This window comes from Nicotiana attenuata, unplaced genomic scaffold, assembly GCF_001879085.1.
Source record: "Nicotiana attenuata strain UT unplaced genomic scaffold, NIATTr2, whole genome shotgun sequence".
Taxonomy (NCBI): domain Eukaryota; kingdom Viridiplantae; phylum Streptophyta; class Magnoliopsida; order Solanales; family Solanaceae; genus Nicotiana; species Nicotiana attenuata.
The window spans coordinates 38216-60450 of NW_017672703.1; the positions used below are offsets into that span (position 1 = coordinate 38216).

Sequence of the window (22235 nt, forward strand, 5' to 3'; positions counted from 1 at the left end):
AAGCTTTGAAAAGGGAAACCTTGGCATAACTGGTAAAGTTGCTGCCATATGACCATGTGTTCGCAGGTTCGAACCATGGAAATAGACGATTAAAGAAGGAAGCAAAGAAGGGAGAAGACCAAAAGAAGATAAAGATGAAAAAAGCACGGTTCTTTGTTCAACAGGATAGCCTCCTATTTATAGAAAGGCGGCGACGGATCGGCGGCGCAAGTGGCCGACCAACACTGACACGCATTTGATGTTTTGGGGAAAAGCGCCGATATGACATTCCCGGTCATTTCAAGCACCTATGTCACGGGCGTGACTTCATCATGAGAAGCTCGGGGAAGTCGAGGTGCAAATCGTTTCTTATCATCTTATTCTAAGAAACGTGGGGACTATCTGTATACGGTCGAAGTCACATGCCCCCGGTGTAGAAGCTTGAGGTTCCGCCCTAGGTCCGAGTCCGGGAGAGGTCAAGTTCGAAACCGGTGGACCAGGCTCGAGCTCAAAGACAGAGCGTAATGCCCGGAGGCAGGAGTTCGAGGAATACCGAGGCCAAGTATGCTCGACCTTGAAATAGGACCGTTATGGATTTGTACCAGAGCAAGCTAGATTCCTGCCACGCCCCTGAGATCATGGCGCAAATTCCGGAATAAAATCGTACAATTCCATACTAGGCGGTTAGACAACCGTAACAAGAATATTCCCTACTGTAAATAGAAATATTCCTTATTTAGGGTTCCTCTATTATAAAAAGGGAGCCCCAATCATTTGTAAGACTATCTTTTTACTGAGAAAAGAATATACCCTCTACCTTTTCGCCTACTATTCATCAGCATTGTCCTTTAGCTCTATTGTTCTTATTTTACTTTTCTTACTTTATTGCTCTTAGCCATCTCGAGGTCACTGTCTCGAGGTCATCACTGTCAATTGTTATTGGTTTGATTCGCTTATCCTTTTTCCATTCCTATTTCATATTTCTTGATTACTAATTGGTATTGAACTAAATCACATATCTTTAAAATTACAAATCAAATATAATTGTTACTCGTATTTTTCGAGGTAAACACTAATGTTTATGGTGGGATATCCCATGCAGTGAGATATCTCATGGGATTAGTTATCCCACTATATTAGTATAAAAGCTATTGCCTAATTAACTAATACCCCAAACCAAATATAGAATAAAGTTAATCCCAAATTTTACCCCGAAATTATTATACTTTATTTCATGTACCAAACGAACGGTAATAAATATACCCATCAATCTCTCCTGTTCCAGCACGGTAACTTATCTTTTTCATACTTGTAACCAAAAAAAAGAAAAGAACTAGAGCCCGTTTGGTTTAGCTGATTTAGAGTAGCTGATAAGCATTAGGTGCTGATAAGCACTTTTAAGTGCTGAAACTGATTTAAAAAATAAATAGTTACGTGTTTGGATAAAAGTGCTGAAATTAATAATATGCAGTTGAAGAACTGGGTATACGAAGAGTTTTGTTTTAAAAAGAAGTATTTTAGGGATAGAATAGTAAATATTTTGGTCAAACTTAAAGTGCTTATAAGCTGAAATTTGATAAGTTGGGATACCAACTTATGGCTTTTGGCTTATTTTTAGCTTATAAACACTTAACTTATAAGTACTTTTAATTTTACCAAACGCGTAAATAAGCCAAAAAGTACTTATAAGCCAGTTTGACCGGCTTATAAGCTTAGCCAAACACCCTCCTAGTGTCAGCCCAGCAAACATCCAACAACTCTCCACGACAAATTCTTCTGAAGAGTTTACTTTTCCTACTTATAAATCATATCCAAATAGTCGTCTGTTAAATATCTCTTGCATCAGTATCTATCCAACAGTGTGTTTTTATATACATTTGGATCAACTAACCATGTCAACGACAATGATATTAGACTTTTCAATATTATTGGGCATTCATCAATCCATCATCATTTTACCAACTGGGTCATCACAATCTAATTCTTTAATCTCCAGGCAATCCCACTTAACCCCTTTTCACTTTCACCCTTTTGCTACTTTGAAATCATTAAACAATTCTTGATTCTTCCTCCTCCAGGTATGCTTGCTTTAGCTTTTTTTTACTCCTGTTTTGTGTTAAAGTTGTAACCTTTTATACTTAATTACTTTATTTCAACAACCATCACCCTAATACTTGCCTTCCCTTTTGAGTTATTAAAGCTATAATTATGGGTTTATGTGTTTTGATTCCTTGACAGAAAAAACATAAAAAGTAAAAGATCATAAGAAACCACTGGTCCACTTGTTCTACATATCATCCAAATTGATTAGACAATGTTAAGTGTAAAGATTTAGAATTTTTAAAGTTTATGGATCAGTCTTGCTGTGCTAATGTGGAATCTTTTGAGGTCCACTCAGTAGCTGGTCAAAGTATTAAGTTTTATCTGAATAATTCTAAGCAAGTCCCCTTTTGTTTATGGTAGCCTAATTACTTGTACGAAAAGCAGTGCTGAACAGTACAAACATCCGTGTTTTAAGTTGCCTGAAACCCAACATGTCAAATTGAATTCTCTTTTAAGTTCACATGTTGAGCACTAACCAAAGGATATATAAAATAACTGTTTGGACTAGTAAAATGTTGTCTACTTCCAAGTATTGAACTTCTCTTTTGTGTGATTCATGAGCATCTATCTATATGCTGTAAGCACAAGAATCTCTCTTAGATTTCAAATCTCCTGCTTGAGACTCAAGTTTCTTCTTTGTTATTTTTTTTAAATTGTTCCACAGCATGAATTGATCTAGTTTGTTCGTTTGAAGTGTATAATCCCAATAGTTGTGGAAGACAATGGTTGTACCAAAGTCAAATTTTACACTGCTGATATGAAGATCTCTAAGAGAGCTTGACTTGTAAGAGTGACTGCTTTCCTCTCACCCCTTTCTGTTATGGAAGTGTTTAATTGACGCTCCCCAGAAAGCCTCTAGAAAGGACACCATGAATACTAGTTTTATTTATTTATTTATGTTGATTTCGATGTATATCGACCTATTTATTTAAGTAGGTTCCGTCCTACTTAAAACCGGAAGTGAGTGAGACGTTTCCATCAACCATAGTATATCATCTAACCTTCCACTGGATTTATGAGTAATGTCTTACAAAATGAGAACTGGCTTTAGGCCACAAGGTTGTGTATAAAATATAGATTTGGTTTTTTGTTTTAGTTAAATCATAGGTAACCACTAGAAGAATCTAATAATGAATCTGGATCTAGAACTAGGGTTAAAATAATTGGAGCGTCATCTGGTGGTCAAATGGTATCTTTAGGATGTGATTGTCTTTCTACATCCTTTTGTCCTGTCGTGTCGAGTGTGTGACTTGATCTTAAAGAAGTAAGCTTTGCTAATTCTAGCTTTATAAGAGTGGAAAGTAGCCACCTGACTTATCTTTGCCTTAAACATTTCTAGGTCTTCAAGATGGAAGGACTCAGACACTATACATATGTTATTGCTATAGCAATTCATTGCTATATGCTTCTTGCGGTTGCTCAAATAACCGATCCCTCTGAAGGTTTACTTTCTTCCACCCACTCCTAATGCTTAAACTGTCCTGCTTGCAGTATTATTGAGTACATTCCTTGCTTGTGTGCTCTAAAGCATTTTTGTCTAGTTGACTTAATTTCATTCATTAGAAGTTCTTATGTGTTCTAATTGTTGAAAAATTGTGATGGAGACTGATAAAGACACTCTGTGCAAGACCTCAAGCTAATACTAGGTTGTTAGGAGCTCTATAATTGTGTATGCTAATGGACATTATAAAGCTTAAATTATCTTTCTTGTACTACGCCTGAGTACATCCGGTGCTTGCGTGCCCTAAAGGATTTCTTGCTCACTAACTTACTTCATCTAATTTAAAATTCCGTGTTCGCATTTACTGTAATACATAACGATTAAGTCATCTTGCAAGCCCTCAGGCTAATTCATAGGTGGTTGAAGTTCTATGAAATTTTCAGTTTATGCTGATGGGAAAGTGCCATGGAGCAAAACCTTGGTTCATAATGGTGTGTTCTTTTCACTTCCGTAGTTGAATGAAGCCTTCTTTTCATTCCGCAGAATGATTTTGGTGATTATCTATACATCAATAATGCAATGGATACATCAAAATTTTGTGGATCAAGCAACCTTTTGTCAGATGAATATGCTGTTGTTCTTCAGCCTTTCTTCTGAGTGTCTTAGTACATTATAAATTAATTGAAGATGGTGTTAGGGACTTGGTTTGTTATGCTGCGTAATGTCGGAACCTTTAAACTTGTAGCATGGCTTACTCCATGAGTATTGTTTAACTAAGCAAAATATCGAATGAGAATAAATGCATCAAAATATTGAAATGTCTTATGAGAATAAATTCTACTTTTACAAAATTCATGTGAAAACAGTATCTGAGAATTGGATAGATGCAACTCTACTACTTGCATTATGTTTTCTCTTAGATCACTTAAAGGGACAGGAGAAATATGCATATCTTAGGGCACCTTGTTAATGTATATAATTTTACTACCTATTTAATTTTTCCATTCCAAGTAAGTATGCATATAGCAAGGCCAAAACAAACTTTGTATTGCTGGGATCAATTGGAATGTTTAATACCTCATTTCATCTCTTGGTGAAGTTGTCTGGTCCATGTTTTCTCCATGTTATATTAAGGCCCTCTGACTTTCTAAAGGCAGAGGAAGGAGCAAGGGACGTAAGAAGGACTGAGACTAGTAACTGTTCTGACTAAAGAGATCCATGTCTCCACCATGCATCAAATTAGGGACGTTTGGTTCCTCAAAGGGCAGAGGCTGTCTGGGAGAAGTATTTTGCAGCTGTTGTTGTGCCTTTCAACTTGCCATTGGTCTCTGACTTTTGGTGGCTTGCATCCAAATTCTCTATTTTGAGCTTCACAACTAATACTGCAAATCAAAGCACTTTCTTTTGGATGAAAAAAATCATGATATTGGTATTACGTTGTTTCGTTTTGCTTGTGACCCTTCGTATTTAAATTCATCTCAATAGCTGAATTCAGACTCGACAATTAGATATCCACTTTCTCGTATTAGTCCCTGTTATAAAGCTGGTCGACCATATTTCTTATAGAGCTGACGCATTGATCTGCGAAACGCTAAGTCAAGTGTACTTTCTTCTAATAGTGGTTCATTACGAGATTTGATCGAGTTCTATTCCTATTTGCAGTTTCAGCTTTAATATCGGTTAAAGGTAGTCTGGTTGATAGTCTTGAGCACCTGAAGGATTGGAAGAAGGGTGATCCCTGTACTTCAAACTGGACAGGAGTTTTTTGCTATAACACTTTTGGAGCTGATGGGTACTTGCATGTCAGAGAACTGTAGGTTATTCTTCTGCATTCTGTAGTTTACAGTGTCAGCAATCTTTTTGTACACTATGCAGATCCATCAGCTGCACAAACTTTTCTGGAGTATGTTAGTTGACTTCTCGTCGTCATTGTTGTTTCTTTATCATTGCCTTAAATTCCTCAAACAACATACACGTTCTTTTGCTTGTGTGACTGCAATATGTGAAAGGCCGTCAAACCTTTGTTTTTTTTCTTTTCTTGAATAAGCATGAAAAACCGTCAAACCTCTTCCCTTTTGACTCTTTCTGCAGCCGTTTCATGAATAAGAATATCTCTGGAAGTTTAGCACCTGAGCTAGGACAACTATCCCATCTTAAAATTTTGTAAGTTGTAACGAATATTATATTTTACATATAACAAAAATAGGCTTCATTGTTTGCTTATCTATGCTACTTACTCTTCTTATTGTTTACAACAAGAAATTTCATGTGGAATGATTTGACCGGGAGCATACCAAAAGAGATTGGAAACATCAAGCCTTTGAGACTTCTGTAAGTAAGACTTTAACGGATTCGAACTCCTTTCTCCAATGTCATTCTCTCACACATTTCCCCGTCCACCCACCCCAACTGATGCTTAGATATGAGATAACAGCTATATAGTTTATTTATCTATTTTCTATTGTGCTGTCAACAGTAGAAGCTGAACTTGGGCTGATTAATAGCTGATAATTCCTGTGTAATTCAATAATGGAGGCCTTAATTGTTGTTTCTGGAACAATTTAAGATATTCTGCTTTGGGATGGAGATATTTTATTGTTGATTGTAGAGGAACAAGATTTTCCTGAATTCTGCAGCTTTGAGGAATTTTTGGCACTTGAAAACTCTCTTAATGGAAGGTTCTTTGACGAAAAAGAAGCCTTGTGCTAGTGAAACTATTGATCTCAAATTTTGTTTGATGTTGGAGCAATAATGTTCTTGCAGGCTTTTAAATGGAAACCAATTGTCAGGATCTTTAGCGGATGAACTCGGATATCTACCAGATCTCAACAGATTCCAGATAGACCAGAACAAGATATCGGGAGAAATTCCAAAAACCTTTTCTAATTTAAATAGGATCAGACATATGTGAGTGCTCATTTGATTGCCACTTTCAGATGCAATGAATCCTAAGATTTTCTATTTCTTATTTGATTTTACATATGATATATCTACAGCCACTTCAATAACAATTCGCTGAGTGGTCAAATTCCTCACGAGCTTTCCAACTTGTCCACTCTTCTTCACTTGTAAGTTAACAAGAGAGATTCTTCTTAGCTGTCTCTTTAACATGCAGACATGCATAATCTCAGTAGAGGCTAGACGGGCATAACTCTTGAAAATGGTCTGTTTCTGTTAAATACCTGCTTGCTACATATGGTCTTGTGATAATACCTTTTTTCAACAGGCTTCTGGATAATAACAATCTGTCAGGCTTCCTTCCTCCTGAGTTTTCTGCACTTCCAGATCTGGAAATACTGTAAGTTCCTTCTAAATATTATTGCAGGGTTTTTTCTGTCAAGTGGTTCGACAATCTTGACAAGTTATCCTTTTGTAAATTTATACCATTCCCTATATAATTGCAGAAACAACTTCCAGTATATGTGTTCCTGTCAAGTGGTTTAATAATTTTGACGAGCCGCTCATTTATAAATAGAACCTAAGGTCACATTAGAACCAAAAAAAATTATAGAAAACTAGTCATGAATTTCGAATGAGACTGTCTCATTTATCTTAGTTGAACTGGCTTTATTGGCCAAATTGCCAGACAACTCATAATACAGAGCATATGTTCTGAGCTATTTTCTAACAGATATAGAGTTTAAGAACATTCCTGATCACCATCTTCAGATCTTTCAATTACTATAAACCATGAAATCCATCCATCCCTTGCAATGCCTGATACTAGAACTTGATCTTTCGTGGAGATGTAAATTGCCTTCAGCTTCAGTCAAAAACCTTTCATGTAATCTGATAGCTTCTTTGTTTATATAAATGCATTGCGCATGTCGTGTCCTTTACTATGAGCCATATACACTAAAGTTTCGTTCTTTTTTATTTATGCAGCCAACTTGACAATAACAACTTCAGCGGATCTGAGATTCCAGCTACTTATGGAAACCTTTCATCCTTATTGAAATTGTAAATGCTCCTTGAACAAATCCTTTAGTTTGTTATTTCATTTTTTCCCTTTTTTGTATCCCGTTGATGAGAATGAGGGTGTTATCTCTACGGAATAGCATAGTTGGTCACTCTCTGGAAGAGTTATTATAACTACTATATTCTAGAGCGATGATGGAAATGAATCTATGCATATATTTAGGCTTAATGAACCTTGACATTTAAAATGCTTGTTAGTCCTCTCTCATTCATCATGTGGTTTAGAGATTTGGGTACTAATCCACAACACGTATTGAAATTGTCTGTCCCAGTAGTCTCGAGTGTAAGCATTAAAAAATTGCATTTTCACACATGACAGTTTTACCTTTCTTTGCTCATACTGGTCTCATATTTATGGAGCCTGATACTTGTCTCCAAGTTTTCTATAGAAAATTTCTCATCTCGTTATACATAGCTCTAGCGCTTTGATAGCTAATATCCTTTTGTTTGTTCTCTTTTATCCCTTTCATGTCTTCTGTGCCATATATGTTTATTGGTTAAGACAACTATTCAATATTGTACCCGTGTAAGGAAGCTATTGAATGATTATCTTCAACCCTTATTTACCTCTTCATGCAAATCCTCAGCTCCATCTCGTGTGATACAGGTCTTCCTTACGCGACAACAAACAGTTTTTGACACCATCTTTATTGCTTCCAAAACTAATACTTTGGTTTATAAGTAGTGTTAGATAGTTATGTGTAAATAGTCCTAGTCCCATATGTTGTAGGAGTAGAGTATGTCATAGTCCCATATGTAGTAGGATTAGAATATGTCCCAGTGCTATATGTAGTAGGAGTAGAATATGTATTATATAGGGCTCATTGTATCATTGTTAATATATAGATTTTTGCTCCCGTGCATTCTCGCATCATTGCAGTGACATCCGGGAAGAAAGATCTCATCGCCGTGCAATTTTCCGACAACTTCGTCTTGTTCCCGGGATTCATCACTGCTACAGTGGTACTGCACATACACCAGTATCACCATCAAATCTGAAACCCGTGTGCGACCAATCCCCAGAAATTCATTCCAGTCCCATCGGAACAGAAAAGTCAGTCACCGTGCGTCTTTTCGGTTAACGACTCAGATTGATTTGCGTTATCTCCTCATCGGTAGGTGTTCTGCGCAAACCAACACTACCACGTTGTTCGGAAAAGTCAGGTGACAAAACCCCAACAATCACTCCGGCAATAAGTCACGCACCTCCATGCGCTGCCAGAACTAGGGTTGGCGAGCTACAGTAACTTTTTCGGCGCGTTTGAGCTATTCCGGCCACTTTTTGACAAAACTTCTTCAGGACAACTTACTCGTCCCGTGATTCCGAGCCTACCCATATAAATTACATCAAATCCTGACAACTGTTTTTTTTTCTGGTGTGAACAATGCACTTTTACCGGCGTGAACAGTAACTAGTTATAGTAAGCATGAAAGGGCTAAATTAAATAAAATATGTTCTTTTTATACATATGTTTAGAAAGCACTTACCTAAGTTTCCATTTTTGCAAAATAGGATGATAGGCAAAAATCTCAATTTCAATTGAAAGAAGAAGTTGAATGAAAAGTTTTTGATTCATCTATCATTATAGGCAGACAGCGCTAACAAAGATAAAGTGACAGACATATAAAAGAAATTGATTCATCATCTGTAACATCTATCCATCCCGCATATTTGAATCCAAGACGCTTGATTCCTTTTTTTATTAAGATTAAGATAAAAGTGATCAATATTTCTTTATGCTTGTTCCTGAAGTATAATTCCAGCTGTTGTTCCCCTCCCAATGGCAGGTTCTTACGCGTTACTCACCCGTCCGCCACTGTTCCAGAAATTAGTAGCTTGCAAATATTCTCACCAAGTCTCTCATTGGTCCTCGTATTAGTTACATATATAACAAGCTCGGTACATATGATTTGTATGCACCGGCTTGAGGGGAGTATTCGATAGTTATGTGTAAATAGTGCTAGTCTCATATGTAGTAGTAGAGTCTGTTTAAATCCCATATGTAGTAGGAGTAGAATATGTGTTATATGTAGGGCTCATTGTATCATTGTTAATATATTGATTTTTTCTCTCGTGCATTCTCACAAGTAGTAAACTTAAAGAGCAAATGAGAGCAATTCTTTCCAATTAAGTTTTTGTATTCTTGGGTGTCTGTGCATAAATTCTAGTAGCTCCGGGAAGAGAAATCAGTCAACTATCCGTTAGTGTTGTGCAAAAACCAACACCATCACAAAGTATATCAGCCTCTGGCGACCAACCCATAAAAAGATCTCCTCCAGAAAATCCCCCACGCGCCTTCACGTGCCGCTGAAAGAAAATTTTCAAGCAAAGTTTCGACGTCACGTGCCGGCGTGTGAGGTAGTTTTCGGTTATTTTTTGGCGACTACTCTTCAGGATAGCCTGTTCTCCTTAATTTCGAGTCTACTCGTCCAATTTAAACCAATTTCTGACCTCTTTTATATTTTTTCGGCGTGAACAATGACTTTTCCGGCGTGAATAGTAATTCCCACTTTTATATGTTCAGGTCAGATGAACATGTGGGGTTTTTTATAGTAAAATTAGCAGGAATTTATGAGTTTTGTCAAGTAAAATTGGTGACGAAAATGGAGAAGGCGTCAGCAATGGAGGAAATCAGATATGGGAGAAAGTAAAAAAAAAAAAAAAAAAAAGAAAAGAGAAAGGTAAAGAAAAAAGTACTAATAAAAAGGAAATAGTGTTTGTAATGCACTTTAGTACAATTAACGAAAGAGCTAATTAGTTTGGGTGGATTCCGTTTCGGAAAAGAGCATATATGGACCAATTATCTGACATTAAGGGCATATATGGGCTAAAGTATTAACGAAGGGCAACTGTGCTCAATTTCGTATAGTACAAGGGCATGTATGGACCAACTATCTGACGGTAAGGGCATATATGTGCTAAAGTATTAACGAAGATGTGCTCAATTTCGTATAGTACAAGGGCATATTTGGACCTTTTCCGTTCTAGTGATAAATCCGCTTTAACTACTATTTCCTATTCTCAATCTCTTCCCATTGTCACAATGGTCGATGGGTCTCAAACCATGGCAACTGGAATAGGTCAAGTAAGTCCACTTCCTTCTTTACCTTTGAATTCGGTTCTTTATGTTCCCGGTAGTCCTTTTAATCTCATAGCCATTAGTCGCTTAGCCAAATCATTAGTACCTGGCATGAATCAAATGTTATTACCTTATCCTTGCTAAATCACATGAATCCACACATCAACAACTTGTTCATTTACTGATTTACCAGATTTATTACATAAACGGTTGGGACATTCCAGTTTACCAAAACTTCAGAAAATGGTACCTGGTTTGTCTCACTTGTCCACTCTAGAGCGTGAGTCATGTCAGTTCGGTAAGCATACTCGCTCTCATTTCCTTCGCCGTCCTAATAATCGAGTAGAGTCACCTTTCACTTTAGTCAATTCAGATGTTTGGGGTCCTAGTCGGGTCAGTTCTACCTTGGGAGTCCGCTACTTTGTTAGTTTCATTGATGCTTATTCAGGTGCACTTGGATATTATTGATGAAAAATCGATCTGAGTAGTTTTCTATTTTTCAGACCTTCCACGCTGAAGTCCAATATCAATTTGGGGTTCTATCCGCATAATTTCATATTGATAATGCCTCAGAGTGTTTGTCTTCTCCATTTCAACAGTTTATGCACTCTCACGGGATCATTCATCAAACATGGTCACTTAGACATTTCTGAGGTGCTACCAGTTCCATCTTTTGGAGATTTAGTCAGTATTTCCCCTTCACCTTCCTCTACGGCTCCATCACCTATAGCCCCAACTCTAGCTCCAACCCCACCATCTATAGCTCTTCCTGCATCCTCAACCACAGAAGTCTTACCCATACCAAGCGTTGAGGAATCTAGTGTTGCTCGTCCTAGATCCCCAGCCACAGGAATACCACTATTGACTATCGTTGTCCAGCCGATTCACGTCCTGCACATGACCCTGCTCCTACTGCGGACTTGTCTCCTCCTAGTCCGCCAATTGCACATCAGAAAGGTATACGGACCACACTTAATCCTAATCCCCATTATGTCGGTTTAAGTCTACAGGTGAAGCATTGTCTCATCTAGGATGGTGACAGGCTATGGTTGGCGAGATGTCTGCTTTACATCCGAGTGGTACTTGGGAGCTTATTCCTCTTTCTGCAGGTAAATCTACTATTGGTTGTCATTGGGTTTATGCATTCAAAGTTGGTCCGGATGGCCAGGTTGATAGACTTAAGGCCCGTCTTGTTGCCAAAGGATATACTTAGATATTTGGGCTCGATTATAGTGATACTTTCTCTCCCATAGCTAAAATAGCATTCATCTGCCTTTTCCTCTTCATGGTTGTCGTTCGCCATTGGCCTCTCTATCAATTGGACATTGATAAATGCTTTTCTTCACGGTGACCTTGAGGATGAAGTTTATATGGAGTAACCGCCTAGTTTTGTTGCTCAGGGGGAGTCTAGTGGCTTGTATGTCGCTTGCGCCGGTCACTTTATGGTCTAAAGCAGTCTCCTCGAGCCTGGTTTGGTAAGTTCAGCACAGTTATCCAGGAGTATGACATGACTCGTAGCGAAGCTGATCACTCTGTGTTTTATCGGCGTTCTCTTTCAATTCTCTGTATTTATCTGATCGTTTATGTTGACGATATTGTTATTACCGACAATGATCAGGATGATATTACTAAGTTGAAGCATCATCTCTTTCAGTACTTTCAGACACTTTCAGACTAAGGATCTGAGCAGATTAAAGTATTTTTTGGGTATTGAGATCGCTCAGTCTAACTCGGGTATTGTGATCTCACAACAGAAGTATGACTTAGACATTCTTGAGGAAACAGGAATAACAGGTTGTAGGCATGTTGACACTTCTATGGATTCGAATTCTAAACTTCTGCTAGGACAGGGGGAGCCGCTTAGCGATCTCGCAAGATATAGGCGGCTGGTTGGTAAATTAAATTACCTCACAGTGACTAGACCTGACATTTCCTTTCCTGTGAGTGTGAGTGTTGTGAGTCAGTTTATGGATTCTCCCTATGATAGTCATTGGGATGCAGTTGTCCGCATTCTTCGGTATATAAAATCAGCGCCAGGCAAAGGATTATTGTTTGAGGATCGAGCCCATGAGCAGATCGTTGGATACTCAGATGCTGATTGGGCAGGATCACCTTTTGATAGACGTTCTACGTCTGGATATTGTGTCTTAGTAGGAGGTAATTTGGTGTTTTGGAAGAGCAAGAAACATAATATGGTTGTTCGGTCTAGTGCAGAAGCAGGATATCGAGCAAAGATTATGGCAACGTGTGGGATAATTTGGATCAAACAGTTGCTCAAGAAGTTGAAATTTGGTGAAATCAGCTAATGGAACTTGTGTGTGATAATTAAGCTGCTCTTCATATTGCATCAAATTCATTGTTCCATGAGAAAACTAAACCCAATTAAATTGACTGTCACTTTGTCAGAGAAAAAATACTCTCAGGAGATATTGCTACAAAGTTTGTGAAGTCGAATGATCAACTTGCAGACATTTTCACCAAGTCCCTCACTTGTCCTCGTATTAGTTACATATGTAACAAGCTTGGTACATATGATTTGTATGCACCACCTTGAGGGGGAGTGATAGATAGTTATATAGTTAATATGTAATTAGTCTGAGTCCAACTTTGAATAGGAGTAGGATATGTATTATGTATAGTTATAAATAGGGCTCATTGTATTATAATTAATCTATCGATAATATATTTTTCTCCCGTCCTCAGAGGATCCCTTTCTCACTTTCCATCTGTGCATTTCTTCATCTGCTGTATGCTTCTTTTTCTCTTTTGATAACATTTGGCTTTTATTTGGCTTCTGATTTCGCTTTCATATTCAGCCTATCAGGAAAATAAAGAGGGGGTTCAATAATTTTACTAAATATCTGGAGAGTTTGCATTCCACCTTAAATCTTTTTAAAATGCATCGGTCCAAGCAGAGTTCTTATTCTATTATGCTTTTGTTTACATGCTGGAAGATGGTGGAATAAAAAAATATTAAGGTATAACAGAAATCATTAACTCATGATACATGAAAAAAGAATAACTTGCCAAAAAATGATAGATAAAAAACACAAGTATTTGGACTCCCACGTTAGAACAAGTCGAAACACAAGTATTTGGACTCCCACGTTACGTGTGAGAAAAATTTTGGGATATTGTATCATGATGGAACATGTTAGTAGAACTAGACATGAAGTTAACATCCTCACTCACACACTCAGTAAAGATTAAATGCTGCCTCCGTTATTGCAGAAGTCTCAGAAATTGCTTTTTGCAAGGATCCGTGCCAGATTTCAGCAGAATAAGAAACCTAAGCTATCTGTAAGTGTGAGTTTTCTATTGTTTTGTTCTGCTTCTTTTGATAAGCTTCAGTTGTATACTTCTGTATACAGTGATCTCAGCTGGAATCAACTTTCTGGATCTATACCACAGAATAAGCTTTCCAACAATATGACAACTATGTAAGCTTCTTGGTAGTATCTTCATATATCTATATTTTCTTTTGGTTCTGCATCATTTGCTACAGGATTGCCTATTTCCGTGTTCCTTTTATCTTCTGGCCTTTACTTCTTAGCATAATCTAATGTACACTGGAAACTAATGATGCAGTATTCTAGCGCATAACGATCTTAATGGATCTGTTCCCAAGAGTTTTTCTCTTCTTCCTTCCCTGCAGAAACTGTGAGAATCTTCACTTTGTCTTGCGATATCAACTGTTTCGCTGAAGGAAATGTACCGTTAACGAATTGGTGGGATGGATTTGTCACAGGTCGCTTGAGAACAACTTTCTGAATGGTTCCATTTCCACTGACATTTGGCAAAACAGGACCTTTGCTACAACTTCCAGACTTGTGATGTAAGATGTGAAGCAGAAAGATGACACCAATTTCTGATTTTTAACTGTAGTATTTACTTCCAGAGTGAAACCATTGAATGAGGATTTCTATCAAGGAATTCTTTCTAACCAATCTTTCATTGATTTTGCAAACCTAGTGATCTGCGGAATAATTCAGTTTCAAACATTTCGGGTGCCTTTGATCCTCCTGTAAATGTCACTCTAAGGTATGATTCTTCTTTCAAATTCGAGGATGAAACATTTTCTGACTGTTGGTTTATGTCCACATGGACCACATCCAATAGGACTAACAAAAGGGTAAAATGAATTTAGAAGAACAGAAGCATATTCCAAACCAAAAAGGAGAAGAACGTAGATTTTCCTCGTGTGTCTGCCAACAGTTACTTGGATTACTTGAAGAAGCAAGCACAAGATGCATGAAATCACTTCTGTTATGTTTTATCCACACACACTGATACACTGATACACTGATACACATGCTCTTAGCAACTTCATATATGGTGCTTTATATAATGAAACCAAATTGCAAAGGACAAGGATTTCGGAGCACCTTTGAGGTTTTCATTTTGCTCGCTATTTGCAAATTTGAAGCATATTAAAATACACACATACACACACACAGTCACATACTTCCATTTAGTTGTAGTGAAATAAGATGAAATACTGAAGATCTAAATGACCCTAAAATATGGATTTAATATCCTGATCAGCGTAAGTCTTAAAAAGGACAATATTTTACCAAAGAATACGAATGAAAAATGGGTATAGAGATATGAATAGAGGGAAACACGAGCATGAAAGGAGTTTTCATAAAGCTTAGCTGATCAGTTTTGTTTTGTTGAGTCTTTCATCTTATATAGCATTACTGAGGATTGGCCCATAATTATTCGTTGTCTGTGAAAGGTTCATAGTCCAACAGTTCTGAGAAGCGGAGATCAAAATTAACAGTTGACTAACGGAGGCCTGAACAAATGTAGAGAGGAGAAAGTTTCTGTACATTTTGAGTCTACTACATGCCTTATGTTACGCGGCGCCTTCCTGAGATTCCTTGGAAGGGCGACGTAAGGCTAGGCAACTGATGTCAGTGCAGTTGCTGTCCGCCAACTGAGGTCCCCTCCGTACGCTAGACGAGATTGTCAGTGCCGTACGGGAAAACCAATATCAAGAGCAATTGAGAGAACATAAATGAGAATTCAGAATGAAAGAAAGCTTGATTGCATTAATGAAAGCTATTATAGAAAAGCAACGCGGTGTCGAGGGGGAGAGACACCAGTACAGAGAATTGCTTGCTTGCTAGAAAGTTTTGATTGCTTGATCCCCCCTAATAGTACTTAAAAAAAATAATCCAAAGTTACAGGACTAGACTTGATTAAGCTAGAGAAACATAATGGAAGTACATGAAATAAAACTACTCTATATTTACAATGAAAATGACTTAGTTTTCTATAAGGCAGCAGCAGGTCCGTTCTCAGCAGCAGTGTCTTTGGCATCACGGTCTGCGCGCGCGGCGCTGTTGGCTTCTGCCTGCGGCTTGGCGCTCGCGAGGGATATCGGTGGGGCGACAGAGGCACCTGCGCGCTTGTCACTTGGCGCGGCCAAGACCACGGGGCCGTCCGTGGCGCTAGACATTGGGAGGTTCGCTAGGACGCCACGGGGCGCGCCCAAGGGGTCATGGGGCATGGCTGGAAAGCCGCCCATGACACTTATGATGCTTTTTTCATGTGTCCAAAATTAATCTTAAAAATTGCAAACTGAGGGATTATTTTTCCAGTATATTACTTCAAGACAAAAGCGATATAAATTGGTATTCATTAAATTTCTTCGAGAGGGAAAACATCCCATTTAAAAGAAAAAGTAGAAGCTTTTCCATCCAGGAAAGTGGAGAATGGAAATTAGGCCAAACAAAAAGAGAACATAGATCAAATAAAAAGGCCAAAAGTTTTCTTAATCACATTTTCTCAGAGGAGCCTTGGAGCAACGGTCAAGTTGTCTGTGTGTGACCTATAGGTCGTGGGTTCGAGCCGTGGAATTAGCCACTGGTGCTTACATTAGGATATGTTGCCTACATCACACCCCCTTGGGGTGCGGCCCTTCCCCAGACCTTGCGTGAACGCGGGATGCTTTGTGCACCGGGCTACCCTTTACCCTCTATATTCTCTGAGAGGAGTTATTGTGCTAAAATTACTTATACATCTTTGTTACTGTTCTTGAAATTTATGTTTTCGATGGTACACTAATTCTTGTATTCCGATTATTCAAAAATATCTGACTAGGACAGGGTATTATGATCATCTTTCAGCATGTCGCCTTTCAAATTGCTTTCTGAACTATTTGCTTGCAATTTCAGGAGGTCTTCTTTAATACTTAAAATGAAAATTTATGCTGCTCCAAAGAAACATGTCAATTACAATGCTCTTAGATTTTGTACTTGGTTCTAATTAATATTTTTCCTATCTTCCCCTAACTTTAGCAGACAATTTCCAGGTTCCAAGGCAATTCGATCTGCAGCAATAGAAGTATAAGAAACATTGACCAATTCTGTGGCCCTGACTCTGGAGCAGATGATGAGTACAGTATCTCAACAAATCCAAGTGTTTGTCCTATTCAAGCATGTCCTACTGACAACTATTACGAATATGTTCCTGCATCACCTGAACCGTGCTTTTGTGCCTCCCCTCTTAGAATTGGATACCGGTTGAAAAGTCCTAGTATTTCTTATTTTGATCCATATACGCAACTATTCCAGTCGTATGTGACAAGTTCCCTTGATTTGGACCTTTACCAATTGTGGATTGATTCATATTTTTGGGAGAAGGGACCTCGACTGAGGATGCATTTGAAGCTTTTCCCAGTAGTTGGGGTCAGTACATTTAATGAAAGTGAGGTCCTTCGTATTAGCGAGATTTTCGCATCTTGGGAATTCCCAGGAAGTGACCTATTTGGACCGTATGAACTCCTGAACTTCACACTGCTCGGACCTTATTCATATTGTAAGTATTCATAGCTTAAATGTATTCTAATCCAACTTGTGGCGATTTATGCTGTGTCATTATAATTGCATGACTGTTGAATTATTGACTTACGACATGTGGATAAGATTGAAAGATTTGACTATCATTGCCACTTCTAGTCTCCAAGTAAAAGGATCTTGATTCATAACAAGACAAGGTTTGGATAAGCGACAAAAAGAATCTCAGACTATGATCCATAAGCTTCGAGGAGCTTCCTATATATTGGGTGGAAAAGACAATGAAGTGTTTGATACCCAAAGGTTTTTAAAAATTTTAAGTTTAGGAACATTGAAGGATCTTAGTTACTTGATTAGAACACTGAAAATTCAAGGGGTTCAAATCCAGCTAGACTGGTCCTTTCTCTCCGCTGGGAGCTTCAAATCTGGAGGATCTCAACCCTTACAGTTTTTGTTGGGATGGAAGTCAGTTCCTGATTGCAAAAGATTTACAAAATGGACTTCTAAATAGATACATATTAACACCATTATCTATAGCTTTTCTTGCTTATGTGTTGTTTGTACTTTGTACTTTTTCTAGTTGCCACAATGTTATTGCTGACGCCTTTTCAGGGAAATCCAGATAATGCCTCAATTGTTCATTTCCTTTATAAGAGCTTTTCTTTTCTCATATGATCTTTGCATCACTGCAGTGAATCCCGAAATCCAAAGTAAACGAAAGAGCAAAGGTGTTCTAATAGCTTGCATTGTAGCAGCAGGTGTACTTGCTGCCATTGTTTCCACAATTGTCACTATATTAATCTCAAGACGACGTGCTAAATATCAAAGCATCATGTCAAGAAAACGTTTGTGTAAGTTCTCTCATTAGGTTAGCTTTATTTTAACTTATTCTAGTCTGCTAAATTTTTCACTCTTTCTGTAAAATTGGTGAGCATGTGTTTTTCCATGCAGCCACAAAGCTATCTATAAAAATAGATGGGGTTAAAAGTTTCACCTTCAGAGAAATGGCCTTGGCAACTAACAACTTTGATAGCTCAACTCAAGTTGGTGAAGGAGGATATGGTTCTGTCTTTAGGGGAATTTTAGCTGACAAAAAAGTTGTTGCTATCAAGCGAGCAAAAGAAGGATCCCTGCAGGGGCAAAAGGAATTCTTGACCGAAATAGAACTTTTGTCAAGGTTACATCACCGTAATCTGGTTGTGTTGCTTGGGTACTGTGACGAAGAAGGAGAGCAGGTCTGATAAAACCCTTTGAATTATAACTGTTTTAGTCACTAATAATTCACACCATTCATCATGTCATATTTCCTTACTGTAGCATTATAAACCTTCTTTCTTTCTGTCTATCTTACTTCAGTTGCTAAATGAACAGACTGAATGCTTTAATTAGCTGCGGAAGTCTTCTTTTTTTAAGCTCAAAGAGTGATAGAGTCGAGCAATTCTGAGTCTTCTGTTGATACATTTGCAGATGCTGGTTTATGAGTTCATGCCCAATGGAACTTTGCGAGACTGGCTTTCTGGTAGATAGCTTTTCTTTTTCTGGTTGTTTTCCAGCTTTAATCTTGTTAATCCTCCTCAATTTCTTTCTTTTAGTTTAGCAGTGAAGAGCCAGGGAGGTGGCAAATGTTTATAGATTTTCCTACACATTAAGTGTCACTAGTACTATGGCGAATTGATAATAGACAGGCTTCATTATTTTTATTGTGTTTGCAACTGAGAAACTAATGTCAAGGTGGTGACTATGATCTCAAAGTTGCATATTAGAATAGATGCTACAGAATGTCCAATAGTCAGAGAAACATAGATCCATCTTCCTTCCCTAGTCATGACAAGAAATGTTCTTGGTTTCCTTTTGCTGCAGTGTTAAATTTAAATCTGACTTTAGTCAAGAATATTCTCTCTCTCTATCTGAGTAGGTGATTTTCATCATTTGACAGCTAAATCTAAGCAAAATTTGAAGTTTGGAGCAAGGTTGCGGATCGCACTAGGGGCAGCTAAGGGCATCCTTTACCTCCATACTGAAGCTGATCCACCCATATTCCACAGGGATATCAAAGCCAGCAATATTCTTTTAGACTCTAAACTTACTGCCAAAGTTGCTGATTTTGGATTGTCTCGGCTTGCACCTGTCCAGGATGATGAAGGTGTTCTGCCGAATCATGTATCAACTATGGTGAAGGGGACACCTGTAAGTCTGACTATGCTTATCATTCAGCTGTAGTTTTTGCTACCTTTAAGGAAATAATTTTGCAATGATCTGGCTGATTATCTTGTAAGATTCTGGCTGTATATGCAGGGTTACCTTGATCCGGAATATTTCTTGACCCGTAAAATGACAGATAAAAGTGATGTCTACAGCCTTGGGGTTGTATTTCTGGAGATCTTAACCGGCATGCATCCTATCTCACACGGGAAAAACATTGTTCGAGAGGTACCTATTGAACTAATACTTGATTATTTGTCAATAAGAGCACTTGGACTGACACCTTTAACTGTTAAAATGCCAGGTAAATATGGTTCATAAATCGGGAACAATGTTCTCCATTATGGACAACAGAATGGGATCTTACCCCGCCGAATGTGTGGAGAAGTTTGTGGCATTGGCCCTAAAGTGTTGCCAGGACAAACCAGAAGACAGACCCTCAATGCTGGAAGTGGTTAGGACGCTAGAAACCATACTCCGCATGATGCCATATACTGATGCTGATCCTTTGGATAATAAAGCCAGTTTTGGTGAAACTACATCTTCATCTTCATTTTCTAATACTAGAAGCAGAGACCTGTTTGAATCATCCAATGCATCGGGTGGTGATCTTATTAGTGGTGTTACTCTTACTATTACACCTCGTTAACTGAAGCTTATCTTTGATTACATAAATTTTAGCTTGTGAACTCGGGTGCTGTAGATAGTAGGAAAGTTATACGACTCGTCTTTTATGTACGAGTGTACAACATCCCGTTGAGCTATTTATGTATATTCCTCGGGAATCTGTCGTGTTAACCTATTGTACATGTTATACATTAGCCATTGACTCGAGTAACGTGCATGCACCTGTGAACTTAATAGTTCTTCTTGAAACTTAAGTGTTTTCAAAGTATCATGTGAAACAGTTCATGACACTGTCTTACTTTTGATAGCAACTGATATTGCTTATCTGGTTAAGATAATGAACAGTGATGGCGGTCATGAAATCAATGAATTGTTATCATCTTCATTATCAAGGGGTGGGAAAAATAAGAAATCCGATGGCCCTAATCACTGCTATACATACTTCAGCAAGCTGGTAGTAGAAAGCTTTCCTTAGAGTTGGTTGTGTATTATATTTAATTATTGCATCTCTTATTTATTTAGATGCTATGAGCCTGTTTGGATTGGCTTCTTTTAAGTGCTTTTAAGCCAAAACCGCTTTTAAGCCATTTTGTAGTGTTTGGATAAATTTAAAAAAAGTGATTTTAAGCTAAAATGACAAAAACAAGCCAAAAGCCAAAAGCTAGAATTCTTAACTTATGGCTTAAAAGCTGTTTTAGCTTAAAAATAACTTAAAATAAGCTCATCCAAACGGGCTCAATGTCTCTTTAGCCGTTGTATTATCTGATAGCTTTGTAAAGGTTGAAGAGATGTTGAAACAAAGAGTTCATCAGTACTTTTCTTTGGAAGTCCATGCATTACAGTTATGAATTAAGTATTTCAGTAATGGAAGTAGCTCTAAAGTCATCCCGTACTTTTTTTCACTTAGGTCGAAAATAGATATATCTGTTGTGTTCTATTTGCATATTTTGTAGAGATATATATTTACTCTATATGTTTGGTCAATTGTTTTAGAGTTCTTCTATATGTTTGTGAGCATAGTTTTTGTTAATTTTATTAGATGTATTTTACATGAAGCTGCCATCAAATTTGGAGTAGAAAATTCATCCGACATATTCCATATACCATTATGGAGCTATTATCTTAATTAGCTTTATGTATTTGTTGCCCGGTAGCAAATATGTTGTCCTGCTATTCTGAGTTTTATTTGATTAAACAGAATTTTAATATAATGGTGGAACCAATATTCTTTGGTTTCAGCATTTCCTATTTAGCAAGCAAATAACAAAAAGTTAAAAAAAAAAAATTATAGATAAGTTGTTAAAACAAACGGGATGGGAGGATCGACCCGTTCAGATAATTCCGAAGAAAGTCTATTGGCAGCAAGTAGAAAATCTCCTAGTTGAGCACTAGTCAACTTGTGGGTTGTCACATACCCTATGGACAATAATCGCGGTGGTCATCAGTCTGGTCTCCTACCCCATAAAGTAGCTTAATGGTTGAACCACTCCCAAGGCAGATAGTGCCATAGGGGCCGACCCGGCACCGAATGGCTTCCGTGCAGTAGGAGCGGACTGAGTCAGTATTCGTTTAGCCTCGTTATTTGATTCCTCCGATGCATGTCGAAATCTGGGGCTAGGTTCCCCGACCTCGACTGGAATCAAAGCCTCAGAGCCATATACTAGGGAGAATGGGGTTGCCCCCGTGCTGGACTTCGATGTTGTTCGATATGCCAAAGAACCTCGGGTAGGATTTCTCTCCATTTCCCTTTAGCATCGTCCAACCTTTTCTTCAAGTTTTGAATGATAGTCTTATTTGTTGATTCGGCATGCCCATTTCCGGTCGGATGATATGGCGTTGATAGAATCCTCTTTATTTTGTGTTCCTCGAGGAACAACGTTACTTTGCTGCCGATGAATTGTTTGCCGTTGTCGCACACGATTTCGGTAGGTATCCCGAATCGACACACGATGTGGTCCTAGATGAAGTCAATAACTTCTTTTTCTCTGACCTTCTCGAAGGCATGTGCTTCCACCCATTTAG

The 22235-nt window shown here is 38.0% G+C and overlaps 1 protein-coding gene across 6 annotated transcripts; it reads left to right on the forward strand.

The window, feature by feature from the left end:
- The first annotated feature begins 1749 nt into the window (after positions 1-1749).
- Positions 1750-20503, forward strand: LOC109214185 (probable LRR receptor-like serine/threonine-protein kinase At1g06840). 6 transcript variants are annotated; one of them, XM_019378078.1, is made up of 22 exons: positions 1750-2057; positions 2747-2866; positions 3422-3524; positions 5186-5336; positions 5615-5686; positions 5783-5854; positions 6287-6430; positions 6520-6591; positions 6750-6821; positions 7409-7483; positions 13813-13881; positions 13953-14021; positions 14170-14241; positions 14330-14416; positions 14554-14622; positions 16901-17406; positions 18077-18235; positions 18336-18619; positions 18852-18903; positions 19321-19571; positions 19680-19814; positions 19891-20503. In XM_019378078.1, exons 3-22 carry the CDS (start codon positions 3431-3433, stop codon positions 20233-20235), a joined length of 2850 nt encoding a protein of 949 aa, XP_019233623.1. In that variant the 5' UTR covers positions 1750-2057; positions 2747-2866; positions 3422-3430; the 3' UTR covers positions 20236-20503. The 6 variants fall into 6 exon arrangements, with proteins under 6 accessions (XP_019233623.1, XP_019233627.1, XP_019233624.1 ...); XM_019378082.1 differs by having other exon boundaries at positions 2777-2866; XM_019378080.1 differs by lacking the exon at positions 1750-2057 and adding an exon at positions 2174-2659 and having other exon boundaries at positions 2777-2866.
- The last annotated feature ends 1732 nt before the right edge of the window (positions 20504-22235 follow it).

Bases quoted from the DNA above. Each gene is read 5' to 3' on its own strand.
- LOC109214185 (XM_019378077.1), top strand. From the start codon at position 2,639: ATGAGCATCTATCTATATGCT. The intron at 14,623-16,900 runs GTATGATTCTTC...GACAATTTCCAG, and splicing joins CCTGTAAATGTCACTCTAAG to GTTCCAAGGCAATTCGATCT. The intron at 18,904-19,320 runs GTAGATAGCTTT...ATCATTTGACAG, and splicing joins TTTGCGAGACTGGCTTTCTG to CTAAATCTAAGCAAAATTTG.